This window comes from Mustela putorius, unplaced genomic scaffold, assembly GCF_011764305.1.
Source record: "Mustela putorius furo isolate JIRA1106 unplaced genomic scaffold, ASM1176430v1.1 tig00003845_pilon_pilon_pilon, whole genome shotgun sequence".
Classification (NCBI taxonomy): domain Eukaryota; kingdom Metazoa; phylum Chordata; class Mammalia; order Carnivora; family Mustelidae; genus Mustela; species Mustela putorius.
In genome coordinates this window covers 74,281,579-74,307,559 of record NW_025421998.1, presented here as the reverse complement: position 1 = coordinate 74,307,559, position 25,981 = coordinate 74,281,579, and the positions used below count along the sequence as shown (strand labels likewise).

The window sequence follows — 25,981 nt, the reverse complement described above, 5'->3', positions numbered from 1 at the left end:
ACTTAAGGCAGCTGGATGCTGATGATGTCTCAGGCTCTTGGTTCCTGTCCCTGCAAAATGGTGGGAAGTCATGAGGGGTACACCCAAATGGAGAACACTTTAATCCCATAAAAGTTTGACATTAGAAGATCTATGGATCTGGGGTGAAGCTGATCCTGCATGAATGTCTTAGGTTTCCAGATTCCTAAAGACTTGGAGCTAAACAAGTGAGCGGAGTTGGCTCTGTTGGTAAGGTTGGGAGATTTGGAGAAGATAAGAAAGCAGGGAGAATGTTCCAGGTACTTCTGGGGGGAGTGAATAGCCTGCTCCTAAACTATGGACCCACTGCACAAGAAATTTATTTGATTTTCAAAATCTGTAATGATTTCTGCCATTAAGAAATCAATTGGGGGCGCCTGGGTGGCTCAGTGGGTTAAGCCTCTGCCTTCAGCTCAGGTCGTGATCTCAGGGTCCTGGGACCGAGTCCCACATCGAGCTCTCTGCTCAGCAGGGGGCTGCGTCCCCCTTTCTCTCTGCCTGCCTCTCTGCCTACTTGTGATTTCTGTCAAATAAATAAATAAAAATTTTTAAAAAAAGAATATGACCAATTGGTAAGGAAGAAATAAAATTCTCACTTTTTACAGATGATATAATACTGTATACAGAAAACTCCAAAGACTGCACCAAAAAACTTAGAACTGATGAATGACTTTAATAAAGTCACAAGATAGAAAATCAATACAGAAATCTTTTGTATTTCTATATACATTAATAAGTAGCAGAAAGTGAAATTAAGAAAACAGTCCCATTTACAGTTGTGCCAAAAGCAATAAAATATCCAGGAATAAACTTAACCAAAGAGGTGGCTCTAAAAAGTATAAAGCACTGATGAAAGAAATTCAAGACAACATGAATGTATGGGAAGACATTCCATGCTCACGGATCAAATATTGTTAAAAACGTCTATACTACTGAAAGTAATCTACAAATTTAATGCAATCCCTATCAAAATACCAACAGCATTTTTCACTAACTAGAACAGACAATCCTAAAATTTGTATGGAACCACAAAAGACCCTGAATAGCCAAAACAATCTTAAGAAAAACAAAACTGGAGGTATCACAATTCCAGACTTCAAGTTATATTACAAAGTAGTAGTAATTAAAACAACATAGAACTGACATAAAAATAAACACAAAGATCAATGGAATAGAATAGAAAACTCAGAAATAAACCCCCAATTATATGGTCAATTAAACTTTAACAAAGGAGAACTGAATATCCAGTGGGAAAAGGACAGTGTCTTCAACAGATGATGTTGGGAAAATTGGACAGCTACATGCAAAAGAATGAAACTGGACCACTTTCTCTCACCATACACAAAAGTAAACTGAAAATGGATTAAAGACCTAAGTTTGAGGCCTGAAACCATAATAATTAGAAAAAATCCCAGGCAGTAATTTCTGTGACTTTGGCCATACCAACATTTTTCTAGATATGTCTCCCTTTTTTTTCTAATTAACATATATTATTTGTTTCAGGGGTACATGTCTGTGATTCATCAGTCTTCCACAACTCACAAAGTTCACCATAGCACATACCCTCTTCAGTGCCCATCACCCAGTTACCCCATCCCCCACTCCACTCCAGCAACCCTCAATTTCCTGAGATTTAGTCTCTTATGGTTTATCTCCCTCTCCAGTTTTGTCTTACTTCATTTTTCCCTCCCTTCCCGTATGATCCTCTGTTTTATTTCTCAAATTCCTCATATCAGTTAGTTCATATGATAATTGTCTTTCTCTGATTGACTTATTTCACTTAGCATAATATCCTCTAGTTCCATCCATGTCATTACAAATGGCAACATTTCATATTTTGATGGCTGCATAATGTTCCATTGTATATATATACACCACATCTTCTTTCCATCTGTCGATGGACATCTAGGCTCTTTCCATAGTTTGGCTGTTGTGGACATTGCTGCTATAAACATTGGGGAACACATGCCCCTTCGGATCACTACATTTGTATCTTTGGATATATCTCCTGAGGCAAGGGAAATAATAGCAAAAATAAACTATTGAGACTACATAAAAATAAAAAGTTTCTGCACAGTGAAGGACATAATCAATGAAATTAAAAGATACTTAGTGAATAGGATGAGAAATGTGCAAATGACATATCTGCTAAAGGGTTAGTCTCCAAAATATATAAAGAACTTATATAACTCAACACCCCAAAAACAAATAATTTGAAAAAAAAAATTGGCAGAAGATCTGAACAGACATTTCTCCAAAGAAGACATCAAGATGGCCAGTAGACATGAAAAGATGCTCAGCATTACTCATCATCAGGGAACTGCAAATCAAAACTAGAGTAACATATCACTTCATACCTGTCAGAATGACTAAAATCAAAACCCAAGAAACAACAAATGTTGGCAAGGAAATGGAGAAAAAGGAACCTTCTTGCACTATTGGTGGGAATGCAAACTGGTACAACCACTGTGGAAGACAGTATGGAGATTCCTCAAAAAATTAAAAATAGAACTACCGTATGATCCAGTAATTACACTACTGGGTATTTACACCCAAAGATACAAAAACACTAATTCAAAGAATTCATGCACCCCTATATTTATTGAAACATTACCCACAATAGTCCAACTATGGAAGCAGCCCAGGTGTCCATCTATCGATGAATGAATAAGGAAGAGGTTATGTGTGTGTGTGTGTGTGTGTACGTACATACATACATACATATACATAATATACACACACTCACATACAGACAGATACACACACAATGGTATATTATTCAGCCATAAAAAGGATGAAATCTTGCCATTTGTAACAACATGGATAGAGCTAGAGAGTATAATGCTAAGCAAAAGTAAGTCAAAGAAAGAAAAATACCATATGATTTCACTCACATGGAATTTAGGAAACAAAACAAATGAGCAAAGGGAAAAAATAAGAAAGAGAGGAACCAAGAGACAGACTCTTAATTATAGAGAACAAACTGATGGTTAACAGAGGGGAGATGGGTGAGATAGGTTAAGTAGGTAATGGGGATTAAAGAATACACTTATCATGATGAAAAAATTAAATAAGAAGAATATTACAACAATTAGATCTTGGTTTTGAAGAGGCAAGAGAAAAAACTTCCCAGCAGCTAGAAAAAGGATTGGTCATTAAAGTATTTGCTTGCCTAGTACAATAAAGTTCCTGACAGAGAATGGTGAGTACCTAAATTAAAAATTAAGATCCCATAAGGAGATCAAAATGCAGCATGAAAAAAGATCTCTTGAAACTTGAAAAAAAAATGTGATATTTGAATTCAAAATTCAGGAAAGAAAAAGGAGCAAGTGCAAGACTGGTAATAAATACATTCTAGAAAAAAGAAATGGTTCCTGGGCTGGAAACTCTGGAGACTGCTTATTGAAAGAAAGACTGCATATTGGAAAAGTTCTTGAGTTTTAGTTTGGATTGATAAAAAAGAAAAGACACACCTAGGCATATATTCTGGTTAAAATGTGTAAACTCAAAAAAAAAAAAAAAAAAGGGAAATTTTTCAAGCTTCTGGGCAGAAAGAGTTAAGTTTTTAATAAGAGGAAGTAAAAAGTTCAGAGTAGCATGACTTGTACACAACTGTAGGTATAAAGGAATGAAAGTAGATATTAAGGCCTGTAGCCTGAAAATCTTATTTTCAGCCCCTGACAGAGTGAAAGAAAATGTTCAAGGATATGCAAGAACTCAAAGTACATTACCCAAGTGCTCCATCTGAGGAGAATAACTAAGAAAAGACTAACCAAACAAACAAACAAAAAGAACCAGAACAGATACCTCATGAAGACACAGGATGAAAACAAGCAGAAGCAGTGAAGAGAGATGAACTTTGATATATGTGTAGGTAATGGATAATATGAGACTGTCTGGGAATATGAAGTATGAGTGCTAAACAATGAGTGGTGTCTGGAAACCAGACAAACTAAGTAAAACCTTAATAAGTACTAAATTATGCCAATAAAATCTAAGAATGTTAGTTTACAAAGAGTTGGGAGCAACCTAAAAGGAACTTAAGAGTATTCAAAAGACTATACCCTATTAGAGTAGAATCATGGGAGAATTAAGGCATGGTGTTGGAGCAAACCATAGTCTCATTAGGAGAAATAGGTCTTATCTAGCTTACTTATTACAGGGTCATATGTTTTTTGCTAAGAGCAGAGAAAGATGATAATGCTTAATGACATTTAAAAAAAGGGGGGGGGAAGCAGGGATGCCTGGGTGACTCAGTCGGTTAAGTGGCTGCATTCAGCTTGGGTAAGGTCCTGACACCAAGCCCCATATCAGTGTCCCTGCTCTACCTCTGCCCCACTTCCCCTGCTTACACTCTCACTCGCTCAATCTCTTTCAAATAAATAAATAAAATCTTTTTTAAAACAAAGGAAAAGCAGAGTCATCAGATTTTCAATGTGGAAAAATGTAGTGAATAGCAATTTATTGAACCAACAAAACAAATATTGTCAATGAAATTATCAGTCATTACACTAAATGAGAATGGACTGAATTTATCAACTTAGATGTTGGTTTAAAAAACAGAAGATGGCTAAATGCTACTTACAAAGAAAAAGTTGAAGAAAAAGAAATACAAAAAACCCTTTACAAGTGAAGGCAAACTCTTGGAAATCAAGATTGTTGACGTCAGATATTATTAATATTAAATACAGTACATAGAATAAAGAACTCTGACAATAAAAGGCAATATCAGTGAAAATACAACAAGCATAAACCTATGCACACTAGACTACATGGCCCTTAAATCCATAAATCAAAATCTATTAAATTCAAGGAGATATAAACCAAAATAAAATTATAGCAGGAAATTTCAACAGATTTCTCTCAGGCAAATCTAATATGTCTAAAATGAGTAAGGACATAGATGCATTAAAAAATGCAATCAATACACATGTAATGATGAACTATGTAAAGAAAACATCCTACCTGTATTAAATGTAAGCATGACACAAAACACAGAAACACGGTTATCCTAATTTTTGTGTGGATTGGGGGTGGATATAGAGATAGGCTAAGGTCATTATCCTGAAAGAACTTATAGTCTAGTTAAAAATAGATGAGATGAACAAATTCATTTTGGCCTGATAGCTGAACTGATACAACTAAGCACAAAATGCTAAGAAAACAAAGGAAAGAGGGATTGCTATCTAAGATGTGGTAGGGCTTCAAAAAATTGGGAAATGTTGGCTTTTAAGATGAAGGCTTAGAAGTAGACTATGAGTAAGCCTCTTGATGAAAAAAATGAAAAAACATTTCATCCAGAGTGCTCTGAATATAGGACATCCAGAGGAAAGAGAAATTGTAATTCATGCCTTGCAGATATGACCAAAGCCTGTTATTAAGATGGAGTAGACTGCAGGTGCTAAAATGGCAGACAGAGCACTTAGCAGAAGGATACACCTATCATATTATAGATGTAACCTTGAAATTTTTAAACAGTAAGTTGACAAGATTCACAAATGTGGAGGAAAAGACTAGAAACAAGGAGACAGTAATCCGTGTAAGAAATGACAAGGACCTAAACACAGGAGAGAAGGAGAGAGAGACAGCAAAGTAGACAGATACAAATGATGGGAAGGAGGTAAAATTCACAGGAATGCTGACTTAGATACAAAAGCACAATGAAGAGTCATGAATAAATTCCAGGTTTCTGGGTTGGCCAGTGCATGGATTGTGATGCTGTTCACAGAGGTAAGCAATAACAGAATTGTGTGTGGGAGGTAAGATGGTGACTTCAGACTGGGATATGTGTTGGATATGTGTTTGGTTAGGATAGCCATGTGGCAAAGACAGATACAATCTGGAGCTCAGGAGCAAAGCCTGGCCTAGAGATACAGATTTAGCAGCCATTAGTGTGCTGACAATAAAGATAGGTGAGTAGGTGAGGTCATTGATCATTAATCAGTAGCAGGCAGAAAACTATAGATGTTACAAATTTCTGTAGATATAAACCCAGTGGAAGAAGAATTCTCTCCCGTCTCAAAATTGTCCATGCAACATTACTGATGTTATCAATAACTTTAATAACTCTTTAGAAGCTAAGTAATAAACCTTCTAGGTAATGTAGACACTATTACAAGAGTTCACTGTTCCATTCAATAAATTCAACTTTTCTTAGAAGAAACCAATGCGACATTTTTGTAACACATTTTTTCAGTAGTAATCTAAAGCTTCTTAGTAAGCAAACTATGCTGGCCCAGTACTTTGCTGGAGGAAGTAAGCATCTCTAAGAAACAATTTATGTCCATGTGATTAGAACAAAAATTACCATCTCTGCTGATTTCCAAGATTGCAAGAGAAGTTGATATTTCAAACAACCTCAGTTTTCTGTGAAATCTCAAAACAAATTTCAGTACAAAATCAGAAGTTTCACTTCCAATTTTCAGTGATAAATTTCAAACAAATGGGACACTCACACTTTCATGTCACCTTCTCTGGATATTCTGCCAGAGTGTGACTTCTTTCAGATTATGTTTTAGCCAACTTACTTTATTTAGGTTTGTAATTTTGCCATCTTGTGGAGTGAGTTTATGAAATTTATCCCATATTTCATAATCAAATACATAAAAAATTTAGGAAGAGAGTACTTGAGATGTCTGTATATCAGGATAGATTATAAAAAGTGATTTTCAGGAGATTGGGGGGGGATAAGCAATCTTATTTCAATAACACACCAACAGTGATCTTTCAACAAAAATTATTTATTTCCCAACCTGTTTTCTCATCTCTAAAGTGAGAATAAGTTCTACTTTATAAGGTGATCTTGAGCAGTGAATGAGGTAACTGCCTAGCCCTGCATAATGATTTTGTTTCTCCAAATTAATAAGTCAATGCTGAGGTTACCAAATTTTGATGATTCTGTGTTCTAAATTGGTGTTTACATGTAAGTTGTTTTTTACATGGGTTGGATTATATGAACTAGACTTTTGTAAATTAGAAAGAAATGATTCTGCCTTGTTGATTTTAGTTCTATTCAGTGATGGCTTATCATGAGTTCAGCAAGGTGAAATAGTAATTGTAACTAATGTGTGTATTCCATGAGATCTTGTATCTTAAAACCTTACTAATTCATTTATTAGTTCTAGTACTTTTTTTGTAGATTTCATCAGATTTTCTACATAGACATACAGTGCTATCTGTGAATAATGACAATTTTATTTATTTTTCTACCTAGGTGCCTGTTTTTTCTTGTTTTATTGCACTGGTTAGATCTTGAAATACAATGTTGAATAGAAGTGATAAGAGCAGACATCTTTGTCTTGTTTCTGATCTTAGGGGGAAAGTATTCACTCTTTCACCATTAAGTATGTTAGCTATAAAGTTTTCCAGTTGAGGAAGTTCTCTTCTACTCTTACATTGCTAAGAATTTTATTAGACATTGGATTTTGTAAAATGCTTGTTCTGCATTTATTGAGATAATCTTGTGGTTTTCTTTTTTTGGTCAAATGTCAAAACTAATCTTGCATTCTCAGGATAATTGTACTTGGTTATGATGTATTATTCTTTTTATGTATTTTTGGATTCTATTTGCCAAAATTTGTTGAGAATTTCTGCATCTGTGCTCAGTTAATATTGGTGTATAGTTTTCTTTCCTTCCAATGTCTTTCTCTAATTTTTGTTATTAGAGTAATTCTTGCTAATAGAATGAATTGGGAAGGATTCTGTTTCAGTTTACTTGAAGAGTTGGAGTAGAACTGGTATTATTTTTTCCATTAACTGTTTGGTAGAATTCACCAGTGAAGCCATCTGGGCCTGCTGTTTTCTTCGTGGGAGGTTTTTATTTACTAATTTAATTTTTTACAAATACAGGACTATTCAGGTTCTTTATTTTATTGAGTGTGTTTTGGTAGTTTGAATCTTTTGAGAAGTTTGTCCATTTCACCTAAGTTTTCCAATTTATTGGCAGAAATATGTTCATAATATTCCCTTATACTTTTAAACTATGGAGAATCTATATTGATGTCACCTCTCTTAGTCTTGACACTGGTATTTGTGTCTTCTTTTTATCTTGATCAATTTGGTTATATGTTTGTCAATTTTATTGATTTTCTCCTCTTACTGAGGATCTGAATAAGGTGAAGAAGTATGCAGTATGAAAGTCTAGGAAAAGGTGGAGGGAACAGCCCCTGAATAGTCCTTGGAAGGGGAAGAACTTGGCATTTTCAAAGAGAATAACCTCTGAGCGGTCAAGAGCAGAAGCATGGAGAGCAATTACAAGGCTATGGCAATAATATAGGTCAGAGAAAGATGACGATGCCTTACACTGCTTACAGTGACGAACAGGATGGTGCAAAATGGCTAGCTTCAGAACATATTATGAAGGTAGAGCCACTAGGACTAGCTGATGACTTGTGTATGACTCCATATACAAGAGGCATAAATGGAGTCATGGAGAAGAGTCATAAATTATGCTTAGTCTTAGGCCAGAGTTATGTAGTTAATGGTAATTTTGTGAAATAGGAAGATTGGAAGGAGAAGATTTGGGCTATTACAGAGAAGGTGGGATGAAGAAAAGGCATCAAGAGGTTTAATTTAGACTTAGTGGAGAATTTGAATGCATAGACCCATATTTTTATTCTATTGTATGTATTTCCCATGTTTTCTTAAGTTATCCAGGCAATTGACTCATTACTTTGTAAAGATTGTCTGTCTAAAGCCACTATGTAGGAGATATTCAAGATAGAAGAGGCAATGCTTGACAGCTACCATAGCATATAATTTCCACTAAACATTGAAATTTTAATAACACTATGAAATAGGAGAAAGAAGTGTGTGAATCTTTTTGTGCTAAAGACATTAGTGTAAAGTGATCAGATTCAGGATATACCTTATGTTAACAATCCTTATAGAGAAATTTATAGGTCATGTGAGTTACCGAGATTAACTTCCTTAATGAGATTAAAACAGAATTCTGAAGTTATTTAATAATTTGTTATTCTTTTGTGAAGTGCTTTCCATATAAATCGGATATTTGAGGCAACTTAGGAAGATTGAGCGTAGAGTCCCAGATCTCCTTTAAAACAGAACAAGATACTAAGTTCGGCCCACATAGAACTAATAGAATCTTCCAAGTATCCTTTGTAATAGAAGGAGAAGCTGACTAACTTCCAGGAGGATAGGAATTGAATCTCTATTTTGAAAAATGATACACTAGAGGGAAACCACTGTGCTCTCTCAGAAAAGTCTCAGAGAGTCTGGCTAAACTATTAAACTAATTTCTTTCTTGATTAGAGTAAAACTCCAAGACAGGGTAAAATTCTTTCAGGCTTTAACTAAAATAGAATCATAATGGACTACATCAAGAAATAAGAGAAAATTTTTAACTTTTATCTTAATTAAATGTAATAAATAAAAGCATTTAATAAGCATGAACAGTACTGAGGGGACAGGGACCTTATTTGTGTTATTCATCACTATATTCCCAGGATAAGCATTGTGGGTACTCTGATAGTTTTCTATATTAATATGAACATTAATGAAACTTACTCACATTAGGAATTATGGCTTGTTTAGTAATTTTTTAAACACATGTCTTCACTAGAGGGTGCTGTGTAAGCATTCAATACTTAAAAGTGTTTTACATTTGCTGGGAGATTGGATTTTTAAATCATCTGATTTATTAAAAGCTTTCATTTCCTTTGCTTTCAAAACAATATTTTGGTATTGGATATGGTAAAATTCATGAAATTGAGTAGCTATTAACGGCAGCATTAACACAGATGTTTCTTTTCTTCCTCCTCTTCAGGAGACTTATGACTCCAATCATGTATGCTGCCCGAGATGGTCACCCTCAGGTTGTTGCTCTCCTTGTTGCTCATGGAGCAGAAGTTAATTCCCAGGATGAGAATGGTTATACTGTGAGAACTGATTGCACAATGTTCCTTTTTATATCTTGTCATTATCAGTAGTCCAAAAAAAAAGTTTTTAAGAAGTAAAAATTACAGAGGGGCTGGGTTATAATTGCTGTTTGGTGAAGAAAACTGCTGAAATGAAAAAAAGAGGAATGATCTGTTTTTGTCCTCACCCTTGACAGAAGAAGCTGTAACACACAGCAAAGCCTGGGTTAGGGAGTATACATAGAATTCATTTTTACAGAAAACAGTTCAGGGATTAGCAGATATATTATTTCATTCTCTAATACCACTTGACTACATTATTTGGTTTTATAAAATCAGTGAGCACTGGCAGTCTGCTTTGCAATTACAACTTTGGAAATATGTTTACATTATATTGTAAAATGAAGAGATTGAATCATTCTGTTAATTAGCCATGTTCACTTTTTTATTGTGCCATAAATACTGTTGAAAAGTTTTCCTTTCTGTTTCATATATACTCCCTCTCTTTAAACATCTTCTTTTCCCTCACTTACAGGCTTTAACATGGGCAGCACGTCAGGGTCATAAAAATGTAGTTTTGAAGTTGCTTGAACTTGGAGCTAATAAAATGCTACAAACCAAAGATGGAAAGACACCAAGTGAGATTGCAAAAAGAAATAAACATCTGGAGGTATCCTATATATTAATTTTTCTCTGGCATGTTACATTATTATTTCAGAACTTTGTATTATTTTGTTAGAACTTAGAACTGTTCTAATGGTGTAGCTGGCTATTATTAAATGCTTAAATATGTAATCTTCCTTTGGCCAGTTAATGAAAACTTTATTTTACTAGAGTACTCACTTTTACTAAATAAGAGGCATTTATAATGTGGTAGTTTAAAAGCTACATAAAGAAATAATAAAGTCTTATTCTGTCCCTAGAAATAAAATTGTAATAGACCATTTAACAATTCGAACTGGTCCAGACTTTTAAAAATTAACTAGTGTTTTGAGAAAGCTAGTAAAATGTCAAAATTTGAACACGTAATTAAAATGTTTTTTAATTTTAATTAATACATATTAAACATTTTAAAATTAAATCCTTTAAGCTACATTTACTCCTATACATGTGACAAGGTATATAATACAGTGATAACATATTTGGGTGGATAATCTACTGTCATTCACATATTAAAGTCAATAATAAATATTAGCCATACATTAAATCACTTTATTGATACAAACTTTTAGTCTGAATAACAAAGCTTTTGGCCAAAGGCCTGTAATTTATAAGCAAGTATATAATACAGTACAACTATGTAAAACTAACATATAGTTCAAGAGCTTCTAAACCTGAGTTTCTGAGTTTGAAAGCATGTAACATTCCATAAGTTCCATCACATAATCAGACCATGCCACTTTTACTGCATGGAAAATAACTTTCTCTATATTTTAAGCAATCTGATAAACATGCCTTTCATAACTCAAATCTGCATTTCCAAAATTATTCTAGAGTAATTACTAATTACTGACATAATTACTTAATTACTAATGTGAAACTTCAAAAAGAAATCTATTGTTTTTCTTCTAAGCTTTGAAAATTTGGAAAATTTAATTTGTTTACTGCATTATTAAATTTAGGGTAGATGACACTGAATTTGACATATTAAATTTATGAACATCAGAGATTATTTTGTGTTATAAATTGTTTTTAAAGAGATCTGATTTTGTGTTCTGGCTGATTATGTGACACAACCCTGACTTATTAAAAAGTTAGATTCTAAGTGTAGGTGATAGTATATAATAATGTTAACTGTATTTGAATGGCTTGTTAACTTTTTACAGATCTTCAATTTTCTTTCTTTAACTTTAAATCCATTGGAGGGAAAGCTTCAACAGCTAACTAAAGAAGAGACTATCTGTAAACTATTGACAACAGATTCTGATAAAGAAAATGATCACTTATTTAGGTAAATAACATGTTTCCATCCAATAAAATATCAATAAATAAGTAAAAAGTGTGCATGTCTTTAGCTTTAGAAAATATGATGACATTTAAAATATATTTTATACTTTTGCAAGCATTTTTTCATATCACTGAGAAATGTCTGGATTTTAAAAATGCTTTTTTCTCCAGATTTTTAGAAAAATTTTATGTATGTGTACTAACAGTAATGAGAATAATTTCTGACTTTAAATAAAATAACAACAATAAAATTTATTTCTTTAAAAAAATTTTTTTTTAATTTTATTTATTTATTTGACAGTAGGCAGAGAGAGGGGAAAGCAGGTTCCCTGCTGAGCAGAGAGCCAGATATGGGGCTCGATCCCAGGACCCTAAGATCATGACCTGAGCTGAAGGCAGAGGCTTAACACACTGAGCCACCAAGGCACCCCTACAATGAAATTTATTTCTAAAAAAGGTCTAAGATTACATTTTTGTTAGTGTTCAGACTAGACTGCATCTTGCTTTCTAATTCTTTTTAGCAAATTTCTGACTTTATAAGCTAAAATTAAAAATACATTGTTTACTAAACACACTTCACTACATGGCCACAAAATTGTCTCTGCTTACCCACATTTAAAATTATTAAATCTTTACTTTCTACAGTTAAAGAGATTTTCATGTTTAGAGACCTTGCAAGGAACATACAATAGGCAACTGTGTTACTGTCATTGTTTTCTCTGTTTACTTAGATCTTCACTCAAGAAACTTCCTAATTTCTTTGATATAACATAGGTCTAGTGTGTAAATTTACAACTACGATTGTGCACTTACAGTCTGTTCTGAAATTAACATTTCTATAAATATGTATAGTTCATATACAGCATTTGGAGACCTGGAAATATTTTTACATGGTCTTGGACTTGAACATATGACAGATTTATTAAAGGTAAGATCTTGTGTGAGATACATTGATATGCTTATTTGTTAACTAAATATTAATTCATAAGCATGCTGATATCAAAGTGACAAGTACACTTTTCTCCATAATTTGTAATAGATCCCATTTTAAACTTTAAAACATTTGAAAATTTATTATTCTAGAAATTTATATAAATTTGAATCTGGCTGGAATAAACAGCTTTTACTCACTGCCTGAAACCTTACAGAACCCCTCCTTATACTTTTAAGCCCTTAGTTTGTTTTTACAGTTTCTGATCTTCCCATATAGAATATTAGAAGCATGATTTTCAGTCAAACAAATCTGGTATCAGATTCTTGCTGTAATGATTAACTGAAGTATGTTACTTAAATCTCTTTTTTCATAAGGATGATAATACCTAGTTTAGGATTGTCATAGAGATTAAATTAGATCATATGCCTAGCATTGTTATAGATACTTTGGGTATGTATTATGGGGTTTGAATAGATGACAGTTATCAGCCATTTAGCTGATATGAAGCAGTAAAGCACTATTTGAGATAAGCTCTCTTTAGGAATATACACACTTTGTTTAGGTAGTTCAGAACTGGGCTTCATTTTACAATCTCGAAACTTCTTTTTTTTTTTAAGATTTTATTTATTTATTTGACAGAGGGAGATCATAAGTAGGCAGAGAGACAGGCAGAGGTAGGGGGAAGCAGGCTCCCTGCTGAGCCCCAATGTGGGGCTCGATCCCAGGACCCTGAGATCATGACCCTGAGCTGAAAGCAGAGGCTTAGCTTACTGAGCCACCGAGGTGTCCCTTGAAACTTCTTCCTATTTGAGAAATACTGAATAAAACTAAATGTTATTTTTTTTTAAGATTTTATTTATTTATTTGACAGAGATCACAAGTAGGCAGAGAGGCAGGCAGAGAGAGAGGAGGAAGCAGGCTCCCTGCTGAGCAGAGAGCCCGATGTGGGGCTCGATCCCAGGACCCTGGGATCATGACCTGAGCCGAAAGCAGAGGCTTTAACCCACTGAGCCACCCAGGCGCCCCAAAACTAAATGTTATTGATTACTTAATATGCAAGTAGAAATTTAAAAATATTCATAAAATATAATGTCAATCAAATTTTATAAAACTCTTTCTACTTATGTGAGCAGATATGTTATAATGATTTTCTTTGAATCTGGGAAACTGGCTATGTTTGTACTTTTTTAGGTAATTATATATATAATGACACTCTACTGTCTACCCAGTGGTATAGTTCTATACCTATATATCCTATTCCCTTTTAGAACTAAAAGTTATTTAGGAGGGTAGCATATAACTGACTAATTTAGGACAGTTGCCTACTTCCCCTTCTAATGTTGTATTTGTATCAAACTGTTGCATTTTTTCTATTCTACAGGAAAGAGATATAACCTTAAGACACCTTTTGACTATGAGGAAAGATGAATTTACAAAGGTTAGTGTCAGTTTCAAAAACTCCAGGCATTCGTTCATATTTTAGGAATTCTGGATGTTTTTATTTTCTATTTTAAAAATCCTAGAGGTACAAACTGTAAATTATCTTTTGATAGGTTTTTGAATTTGCTTTTTTCTTCAGATTAATCATGGTATCTCAGCTAAAACTGCTGCTTCATTTCTAAATCCGAAATAGTTTTATAAAACAATTTACTTAGAAATAAGAGGTGGCTTTTTTTGTACATAGGTATGCATATGTGTCCTCCAAATACTGCCTTTTGTCAGTTCTCAAAAAGATCAAGACCTATTATTTTGCCATCTAGTATTATTAAGTAACAATTTGAAAATAAGCTTGGGAAATACTAGAGATACTTTAATAGAATACCTGAAAAGTAATCATCTTCCTCCATGAATACATTGGAAACTTGAAATCTTCAGTTTTACAAGTCAAAATAAACATACTACTTAGCTTAATCGAGGAGAGAAAGTTTAGTTAGTTAGCACTAAAAGTAAAGACAAAAGAAGACTTAATCCTTATTTAATCACTGATAATATTTTGAATAATGCTTTGAAGGAAAAATAATTTTACTGCAGTGGTTTTGGAAATTTTAATATCTTGTAATTTGCTTTTAGAATCCAGTTTTGCAAAAAATTAGCTATAGTCACTAGATATCTTTTTAATGATGTAACCTTGTCAGTCACAAGTAAAAGTAAACTATTTTTCAGTGTGTTTCTTACTTGTTTCTTATTTGTTTTTTCAAGATGTGAATTAATCAAGTAGAAAACTTCTTTAGTAATATTGAATATTAAATTACTCAAGTATGACTGTCCTGTTGCACCTTAAAATTATTTTTACTTAGAATGGAATTACCAGTAGAGATCAGCAAAAAATTCTGGCTGCTCTTAAAGAACTAGAGGTAGAAGAGATAAAATTTGGAGAATTACCTGAAGTGGCAAAGTTGGAAATCAGGTAAAATTAACATTAATATTGTTTAGAATCAGCTGTTCTTAAAAAAGAACTGAAATGTTTAATTTTCATAGTTTCTGAGTCCTTTTACTTGATAATCATTTTCCCAATGAAATGGATAGTTCATTTTACAATATATTGTGTTCTGAAGTAGGAGGTACTTTATAACATCAATTTTTATAAAGTCATTTTACCAAAAAGCAAAACAGTGCATCTTCTTGTTAACTCAGTTAGAAACATTCTTTTATTTTTTCATTGCCTTTTGTTAAATGAACTATATGAGATCCCATGCTTTTTATAGTAAAGCTCGAATTCTTTTTGAATCATTTCAGGTGTCAAGTTGAAAATTCAGAGTAGTAATTTTTTCACAGGGCTATAAAGCATTTGCAGTGTAATTCAGCTGTGTTTTTAGCCTTACTCTTTAAGGAATTATGTTGTCAATATATAAAGCTCAGTTTTAATATTATAAACATGTCAAGCACTGATTATTAGTAATATTTTAATCTAAAACCATTTAAAAAATAATTGTATTTTATTTTATTAATATTTTGTGGGACAGTAAATTGCTTAACTTTTTAAGCGAAATAATTATAGAATTACAGGAAATTGCAAAGAGATGTTCAGGAAGATCCCATGCATTCTTTACTCAGTCTTGCCAGGTACTAAAATCTTGTATAACTGTAGTACAGTACTAAAACCAGAAAACTGACATATGTGATACAATCCACATAGCTTATTTGTAGTTCACCGGTTAAATATGTGTTCATTTGTATGTATATGTATAGCTTTATTCAGTCTTATCTCGTGTATCTTCATGTAACCACTGCCACAATCAGTATACTTACTACCATAAATCTCCTTCACACTACTCCCTTATAGACAGACCATCCCCCCCAATCCCTAACAACCAATAATTTGTTGTCCATCTTGATAATGATATTATTCGTGAATGTTACCTAAATGGAATCATACAGTATGCATCCTTTTTTGATTTGCTTTTTTCGCTCATCCTAATTCCCATAAGTTTTATCCAAGTTCTATCTTATAAAATATACTTACAAATGCAGTACTATCAGCACTAATGTATCCTGCCTAAAAGTAACATTGCAACTATAATGAACATTGCAACTAAAATTAACATAAACATATATAAAAATAAATGATAGATGTCCACATTTTAGTATTTAGGGAAGTTTTCCATGGGATAGTTTAGATGATCCAGATTTCTCTCAAAAGCTTATTGCAAGATTGAATTATTTCTCTTAACTTTTTCCTTATAATAAGATGATCTTTATTCAAAATAATGCCTAATATTGTTTCATAATAATATTATGACTCAAATATTTCAACATTTTTAAATATTTTAAAGGATTTCAGTTGTGAGAACTTAAAACTTCTTGAATCTCTGTTTCTTTTCTTAATTTTTTGTCTCCGTGAAGGAATGTTTTAAGTTCTATGTGAACTAAATTGGAAATTAAAATTTTTAATGTAACTTATTTATATGATGACAGAGTTGCCTGTACAAATTTACTTTGTAGAATTTAATAGACAAGAATGTGCAGAATCCTGAATGGTTCACTTATTAAAACTGCTGGATTTTTAAAAAATATAACTGGCAGACATATATTCCAAGAATTTGACCTTGTTATTAAATCACAGACTTTGTTTACATGCTCTTATGAAAAAGGTTTTACTTCCCATTTGTTCAAAGTCATTCTTTAAAGAAGAAATTAGTCATTAAGTCATAAGAAAACTAACAGCAGGAAAAGTTGAATTGATTGATTATAATCTTCTGGTAATGTGACTTCAACAATTTAGCTACTGATTTATTTTATAATACTTTTCTTCTATGTGTTAAATTTTCTAAAATAGTCTGTTACAAGAACACATGCACAGTAAATTTACTTTTTTCTACACTTAGCATTACTATGTTTGCAGAATTAGAGAATGCAATTTAAAAATAATAACTATTCCGTTACTACCTTGACATATTTTGAACTGAAATAGTAAGCTTTAATCTATATCTTGACATTTTCAACAGTTTATGTCCAGACCTTTTCTCTGAGCCTACCTGACATTTACTCAAATATATCAAAAACATCTCATAACTGTGTCCATTGAGGAAACTATTTTTCCTCTAAAAAGAAGATATAGAATTTATGCAAAAATATTGTTCACATCTATTATTTATAAACATTCCAAAATTAGAAACTCTAAATATTTAACATCAGGGGAATGGTTGAATTACATTGCATTAATATATTCTGTTCTGTCCTTCAAATTATTTTAAGACTTTAAAAAATACTCATAAGTATAAAAGGCAAATATGAAATGGAGTATGAGGTATAAAACCAGTTGTATAAATGCATATGAAAAATACTGGAAGAAAATGTGTGCTGTAAGGAAATACTCTAGCAGAGTGTCCTCCTTAATACCCACCACCAGGCTTACCTAAGCTCCCAGGTCCCTCCCCTCCAAAACCCTCAGTTTGTTTCTCAGAGTCTACATTCTCTCATAGCTTGTCTCCCCCTCCAATTTCCCCCAACCCACTTCTCTCTTATCTCCCAATGTCTTCCGTATTATTCCTTATGCTCCACAAGTAAGTGAAACCATATGATAATTGACTCTTTGCTTGACTTATTTGACTAAGCATACTCTCCTCCAGTCCCATCCATGTTGATACAAAAGTTGGGTATTCATCCTTTCTGATGGAGGCATAATATTCCATTGTAGATAAAGACCATATCTTCTTTATCCATTCATCTGTTGAAGGGCGTCTTGGTTCTTTCCACAGTTTGGCCACTGTGGCCATTGCTGCTGTGAACTTTGGAGTGCAGATGGCCCTTCTTTTCACTACATCTGTATCTTTGAGGTAAATAATAGTGCAGTTGCAGGGTCATAAGGTAGCTCTATTTTTAATTTCTTAAGGAATCTCCACACTGTTTTCCAAAGTTGGTTGCACCAACTTGCATTCCCACCAGCCATGTAAAAGGTTTCCCCTTTCTCCACATCCTCTCCAATACTTGTTTTTTCCTGTCTTGTTGATTTTGGCCATTCTAACTGGATAAGGTGGTATCTCAGTGTTTTGATTTGAATCTCCGTGATGGCTAATGATGATGAACATTTTTTCATGTCTTTTAGCCATTTGTATGTCTTCTTTGGAGAATTGTCTGTTCATGTCTTCTGCCCATTTTTTGACGTTATTATCTGTTTTGTGTGTGTTGAGTTTGAGGAATTCTTTATAGATCATTATAGATCAGCCCTTTGTCTGTACAGTCTTTTGCAAATATCTTCTCCCATTCCGTGGTTTGCCTCTTATTTTGTTGACTGTTTCCTTTGCTGTGCAGAAGCTTTTTATCTTAATGAAGTCACAAAAGTTCAGTTTTGCTTTTGTTTCCTTTGCCTTTGGACACATGTCTTGAAAGAAGTTGCTGTGGCTGATGTCAGAGAGGTTACTGCCTATGTTCTCCTCTAGGATTTTGATAGATTCCTGCCTTATGTTGAGGTCTTTTACCCATTCCGAGTTTATCTTTGTGTATGGTGTAAGAGAATGGTTGAGTTTCATTCTTCTGTACACATAGCTGTCCAATTTTCCCAGCACCGTTTATTGAAGAGACTGTCTTTTTTCCACTGTGTATTTTTTCCTGCTTTGTTGAAGATTATTTGACCACAGAGTTGAGGGTCCATATCTGGGCTCTCTACTCTGTTCCACTGGTCTATATGTCTGTTTTTGTGCCAGTACCATGCTGTCTTGGTGATCACAGCTTTGTAGTAAAGCTTGAAATCAGGCAACGTGATGCCCTTGTTTTGTTTTTCTTTTTCAACATTTCCTTAGTGATTTGGGGTCTCTTCTGGTTCCATACAAATTTTAGGATTGTTTGTTCCAGCTCTTTGAAGAATGCCAGTGGAATTTTGGTTGGGATGGCACTGAAAGTATAGATTGTTCTGGGCAGTATAGACATGTTAACAATGTTTATTCTTCCGATCCATGAGCATGGAATGCTCTTCCATCTTTTTGTTTCTTCTTTAATTTTTTTCATGAGCATTCTGTAGTTCCTCAAGTACAGATTCTTTACCTCTTTGGTTAGGTTTATTCCCAGATATCTTATGGTTCTTGGTGCTAAATTTTATCCCAGTACTTAACTTCACACTTTTAAAACATGGCCTTTTGTTTTAATTTACACCATGTCATGCTGCAGTAAGAAATAACTTTTTTCATCCCAGAAAGTTCCTTTGTGCCTCTTTTTAATCCATCCCAATTAAAAATAAAATAAATAAAAATAAAAGTACTACACTTAAAAAAAATAACTTCTAAATGATTTATAATAACAAAATGTATTTCTTGAGCACATGTGTCATGGCTGCACCTGAAATGGATCTCCTTCTTATTATTATTCTGAGAATAGGATGGAGAAACAGCCCCAGCCAGGACATGTTGCTCTTATGGCACAGGGAAAAGAGAGAGATATTCTAACAGGAGGTGTATTGTAGAGTTCTGGGGTGGAGAGGGGGAAGCCATTCACACAGTATATGATGAATGCATACTATAGGGTTGCGATTTTCACACAGTATATGATGAATGCATACTATAAGGTTGCGATTTTTACAACATGCTTGGCAATATTCAGTGGCCCTGAAAATTATGCATCACAAGAAGGCTATGTATTTCCCTTTTATTCATTAAGACTGTATAAATTTATATTCAAGTACCATCTCTGTGAAGCATTACAAATTCTCTATTCCCATTATACTAAGTTCATTATCTCCAAGTTTTAGATGTCTCAGCTATAAGCTAATGTTAACATCTGCGTTATAGGAGTTGTAGGGAGGAATTAAAGAATGGTAAATGTAAAATAACCAGTGCATTGCCTTTGTGTAATAGATACTCAATATTTATAGTTTTATATTCCTTCTTTATATGTGTCTTTGAATAGTGAGATTATAAGATCCTCAAGATTGGAGACTTGTTTTCTTTGTTTACCCAATGTCTAATTCATAGCTAATACATATTAGCTATTCTATAAATATTTTTATATTTTATATATATTTTTTTATATTTTATATTTTATTATATTTATATTTTATATTTTATATTTATATATTATATATATATATTTATTTTATATTTTACATTTATATTATATTTTCTTTGTTTACCCAATGTCTAATTCATAGCTAATACATATTAGCTATTCTATAAATATTTTTAAAGAATATAGTAAATATTATGACTAGACATTGAGTAACTAACCCAGTAAAATGAAGTAAATTGCTCATATTAGTGATTCCTACTTGTTTGTTTCCTCTCTTTAGTGGTGATGAGTTCCTCAACTTTCTTCTGAAATTAAACAAACAGTGTGGCCATTTAATAACAGCTGTACAGAATATCATAACTGAGTTGCCTGTAAATTCTCACAAGGTATTCTATAAAACTTGTTAAGAAAAGTATGAGTGCTGAAGAACATTCCAGATAATTTAATGATAATTCTCTAAACAGTGGTCTGGTAAAATTGTAAGTCACATAAAATGTAAATAAGTCAATATGTTTAATTATTACTCCTTTATATATGAATTAATTAAAGAACTGTGTTCAAGTAAAGGAAAATGAGTTAGACCAAAAATTAAACTGATCTGTTAGGTTTTTTCCTAACATTTCATAAAGGGAAATGTTATATTCCCTTTAACATTTCTTAAAGGGAATATAGTTGTTTAAAATATAAAGTGACAGGAGACCCAAGTGAAAGTTGAAACAAAACAATGTGTTGAGTGTTATTAAAAACCATATCAATATAAGGTTTGTTAATGAAGGAAAAGTTAAATAGAGAAAGTGTAAGTGACCTGTAAAAGCAAACTTTTTTTGTAGAGTTTTTCATGTGATTTGGTTTTAACTATTTGTTTATAGTGAAAAATACTTAATGCACTTGTTTTCCTCTGATTTTTATGTAACAATAATATAGGAGTCTTATCATTCTTAAAACCTTCATGAATTTATTTGTTCACCATAAATTCTATTATTACTAAATATTGGTCTCCATAAAGTCATATATACATATATTTTATAAATGTATTCAAGAAACTGATGTGATTATATAAAATCACTAACTTCTTTTTGGCATCAGAATTTATCCTGAACAAAAATGCTTTTCAGTTTCATAATTTAATGGGTGAGAATACTGTGTAATTTTTGTAGATACAAAGTTATAAACTGTCATTTCCCATTCTTTAAAATGTGACTTTTGAAAATATTCACAGATAGTACTAGAATGGGCTTCTCCCCGGAATTTTACTTCAGTTTGTGAAGAACTGGTTAGTAATGTTGAAGATTTGAGTAAAGAGGTCTGCAAACTAAAAGATTTAATTCAGAAGGTATGTATTTAATATTTTAAAAGGGGAAATGATACACAATATGTCAGATGATGAAGCAGTTCTGACAAGAGCAACTTAAGCTCCCACTAGACAAGTAGAAAAAGGAAAGAAAGAAGAAATATAAGAAACAAACTTTGTGGGTCATTATAGAAATGCAGACTAAAAGAACAAGATCTATGATTTTCATCTTTTAAATTAGCAAGGTAGGATGTGTCATCATACCCACTCCTGGGTATTCACCAAGTTGCTATTTTCATGTGAGACTGATGTCACAACCCCTTTCAGAAACAGTTTGGCAAGATGTGCCAAGAGCCGTAAAAATATTTGTATCTATCAATAATTTAATGATTCCAAAATTGTATGTGCCATAATGTCCTATGGCAGGAGAATGATTTAACTAATTATGGTACACCCTTTTGTTATAATGATGTGCAGCCAAAAAAATATAATGAAAATCAAGTATTACCATGTTAAAGATGTGAAGTTATATTCTTTCTTACATATTAATATGCAGATGAAAAATTATGAAAATGACATGTTTATCAGTTCTGTTGATGAGATAGATTTTTAGATGAAATATTCTATTTTCTAGACGTTCTTAAAGAGTATGGGCTTTTTTTGGTGGTGTTTCTGTATTCATGTAGAACTATATATCTGGATTTAAGGACAGATGATTTTCCCTCCTCTTAAGAAAATTGGCTATAACAAGATCTAAGTTGCTGAAATCGGGAACTCTGTTGAAGATATGTAATAAAGGAAAACACTTTCATTTGACTCAAGAACTCACTTCTGAGTTCTCCTACTCTATTTAATATCTTTGGTGTCTATAATTTTTATGAAATAGCTGAAGTGAATGTCAGATTATTCTTTAAATTTGTATAGGTTCAACCCATAAGTCATTTGATATTTTCATTAATATTTTATCAGAAAAGGTTCTTCTCAAAATCAACTTTATACATGTTCCAGGTAATTTGTCATCCTAGCTAGGAACATGTGTTTGGTTAAAGGAGTCTTTTTTAAGTGAGTAGAAAATGGTGAAGCAAATTTTACAAAATAATAAGGGAATAAATAAATTTTAAATGGGCCAAATGAGCAGTATATCTCAGAATTCTTATAGACAATATCTCCTTTCTAGAGAAAGAGGCATCTTAGAAGTTGTATTATCTCTGACATTTATTCATTCATAATCATAAGTGTCTACTATATGTCAGGCAACTGTGCTACCCATTAGTCTCCTAACTACACTCCTTCCACTTCTGTGTTCCTTTAATCCATACCACTCTTCAAACAAACTTTCTCATATAAAAATCTAATTTTCTACTTTCTTAACTTGTTGACAACATGAGAATTATAGCACCAATCATCTTCACTACCTTCATCATCTTGAAGAAGTAAAGGAAAATCATATTGATTTTACGTAGCATGGTATTTTTCATGACGATCCAGGGGAAATTTGGATGGGCTATGTAAAGATACTTCCTGCAAAGCATCATCCTTTAATGTTTAGTGTAGGAAATTCCCCCAAGACATCTTTCCTCAGGACTGGTAATTATTTGTTTTCTCCAAGATAAACTAAAAACATTTGGGGAGGGCAAAGAAGACTGAGATGAAATAAGAGAGAGAGGACAGGTTTTTTCCTAAAAGAATGAAATTAAGAAGCACTGCTTTAGGGGTAACTTTGACTCTAAAACATAAATAATTCAATCAGGTACCATGATATTTATTTTAATAATGTGTATCTATAAGGAGAAACCTTAGCTTTCTTTAGCTAAACATAAAGTCTTTTTTCTATGGCCTTCTCTACCTCAAATTTATATATTTCTATATAAGAACAAGCCTTGAAAATACATTTATTAGTTTATAATAATGGCAGATACAGTTCTTTGGTCAGGAAAGTCTTAATTTTTGAGCAAGCTTTATACTGGTTTTTCTGGATTAGTCTAAAGTAGTAATCACCATGAGATTTGATTTAGGGAACTGTGAAGGCTTCCAGATTTGGGAATATGCTATTATGCCTGTTAAGCTTATGATATTTCAGTTTACCAATAATAACTGAAGCAAATTTTTAAAAAATATGGGTTACCATAGATAAGTGTATGGAGGTAACATAGAGAGAGGGTAGGAGAGGTCAAGGCTAGACTTTAACACCACATCACTCTCTTTCAAAGCAACACAGTGACAGGCTCCTGTCAGAAAGGGTCATTCTAAGTAATTGGTTAATAAAAGGAATGGCTGTCTCGGGATTCAGTAAATGGAGCATCAGTGTCAAAAAGGAATCTGTTACTGAATGAAGCCATTTGGAAGTCAGGCCAAGAATACAGTATTAAGAAGATTGGCATTGAAGTCTGTTTTCTGCTGTAAATTTAAAATTAATTTTGCAAGCTTTTTAAATTAAATATTTACACTGTAGATTTTAGATGTAGTTATTCTTGCTAATGTTGGAAATATCTATGTCACCACTCTAGCCCAGTATGTTTCTAGTATATATCACTCTATAAAAGTGCCTGATTCTTTTTATCTTTTAAAGATCTTTTGGCTTCTGCTCATTCTCCTCCTTCTGCTCCTCCCCCATCAACTATCTTTCTCTCTTCTTTCTCTCTCTCCTACACATACACACAACCCACACACATGGTTGGGGGGCCTTCTTTAGCAACAGAGTTCTGTAGGAGTATTCAGAAACTGACTGGGTCATGTGCTTTCATTGCTAAGAATTCCTAAAAGAGTCACTTAAGTTTTTGTTAGTATTTGTTCCTACAATTATATCTAAATAAAGGATTAAACTTCTAGCAATAGCATCAAATCCTCTAGTTTTTGATAAATTTTATGTATTATAGGTATAAGAATGGTTTACTTTTTTGTTAAGAAATCATTTAATATTTAAATACAGAGGGGAAAATAGCAATTATCATTGCTTGTAGGTAAAAATAGAAATATTCAAGGAACTTTATCTCTTGATAAAAAAATGATTTTACTGTGAAGTGTGTAAACCTGGTGATTCACAGACCTGTACCCCTGGGGATAAAAATATATGTTTATAAAAAATAAAAAAATTTAAAAAAAATGATTTTAAAATGTAATAATCTATCAAAGCATTTATTCTTAATGTGAAACTAATTCATCATGATGGGATCCTCGGCAAAAAAGATGGTTTTTTAAGACGTATGTGTTCACTTTAAATCTTCCATGGAAATCTTGCAGTGGCTGCCTCTACATCAACTGAATTAACATGGATATTTTATTTTTAAAAATCAAAGATATTTTTCAGTGTACTGTACATTAACTCTTTTCATTTTCTTATACTAAATATTAGTTACAAAATGAGCGAGAAAATGATCCAACTCACATTCCATTAATGGAAGAAGTATCAACATGGAATAGCAAAATCTTGAAGAGGACGGCTATTGCAGTATGCGGAGTTGGGTTGCTTCTTTTTGTTTGCAAGCTAACCTTGCAGAGAAAATAACCATAACATTTGTTTTGAATAATGTATGCATAATTCAAATTACCTACGAATGTTGCTTTTAACTATTTCTGGCACAGTAGAACTACATTATTTGTTGGTACTCCATAGGAGAAATTATGATTGCATAGAGCAAAAAGTTTCTTTAGAAGATGGTTTGTCAGTTTGAGTTAAAAACATAATTTGCTATACTGTTATGTTAATTTTGATCAAGTAGTAAATTACAAGTGATTCTCAAGTTTGATTCTATGATTCTAAATCACATTCAAAACAAAAGTTTTATCTAATATTCTTTGACATTTAAAAGCAGTGTGGGGGCGCGTGGGTGGCTCAGTGGGTTAAAGCCTCTGCCTTCGGCTCAGGTCATGATCTCAGGGTCCTGGGATCCAGCCCCGCATTGGGCTGTCTGCTCGGCAGGGAGTCTGCTTCCTTTTCTCTCTCTTCCTGCCTCTATGCCTACTTGTGATCTCTGTCTGTCAAATAAATAAATAAAATCTTTAAAAAAAAAAAAAAGGCAGTGTGTTCCTGTTTTTTAACTGTAGAGAATACACAGGTGGCTACCAGAGGTGGGTGGGAGATGGGGGAAATAGTTGATGGGGCTTAAACAGGGCACTTATGATGAAAAAAATAAAATGATTTTTAAAAATGTTCCTTTGTCACAGTGAATCTTATACAAAATTTGTAAAATGTTCATAAGTTAGTACCCTTTTTTTAGTCCTTATTTTTCTCTTCCATTATTATAAGGAATTCATTTAAATTTTTTGGTTATATAACATTAGGAAATCAATAATTTTTGAAATTATTTCAGAGAATGCAAAGGATAAGAATAAAATGTAAAAATTTTGTCTGTACTGTCATTTGCAAATATCTTCTCCCATTCCCTGGGTTGCCTCTTTGTTTTCTTGACTGTTTCCTTTGCTGTGCAGAAGCTTTTGATTTTGATGAAGTCCCAGAAGTTTATTTTGGCTTTTGTTTCC

At 32.8% G+C, this 25,981-nt stretch overlaps 1 protein-coding gene across 1 annotated transcript in view; it reads left to right on the top strand.

Moving 5' to 3' along the window:
- Positions 1 to 25,378, top strand: part of ASZ1 (ankyrin repeat, SAM and basic leucine zipper domain containing 1) — a 56,496-nt gene extending 31,118 nt beyond the window's left edge. The window contains exons 5-13 of the mRNA XM_004741907.3: positions 9,803 to 9,914; positions 10,429 to 10,563; positions 11,720 to 11,844; positions 12,693 to 12,768; positions 14,156 to 14,212; positions 15,072 to 15,181; positions 20,492 to 20,597; positions 21,431 to 21,544; positions 24,855 to 25,378. Coding sequence (XP_004741964.2) covers positions 9,803 to 9,914; positions 10,429 to 10,563; positions 11,720 to 11,844; positions 12,693 to 12,768; positions 14,156 to 14,212; positions 15,072 to 15,181; positions 20,492 to 20,597; positions 21,431 to 21,544; positions 24,855 to 25,007 — 988 coding nt within the window. The 3' untranslated portion in view covers positions 25,008 to 25,378. The remainder of the gene's footprint in view (positions 1 to 9,802; positions 9,915 to 10,428; positions 10,564 to 11,719; positions 11,845 to 12,692; positions 12,769 to 14,155; positions 14,213 to 15,071; positions 15,182 to 20,491; positions 20,598 to 21,430; positions 21,545 to 24,854) is intronic.
- Positions 25,379 to 25,981: the final 603 nt, after the last annotated feature.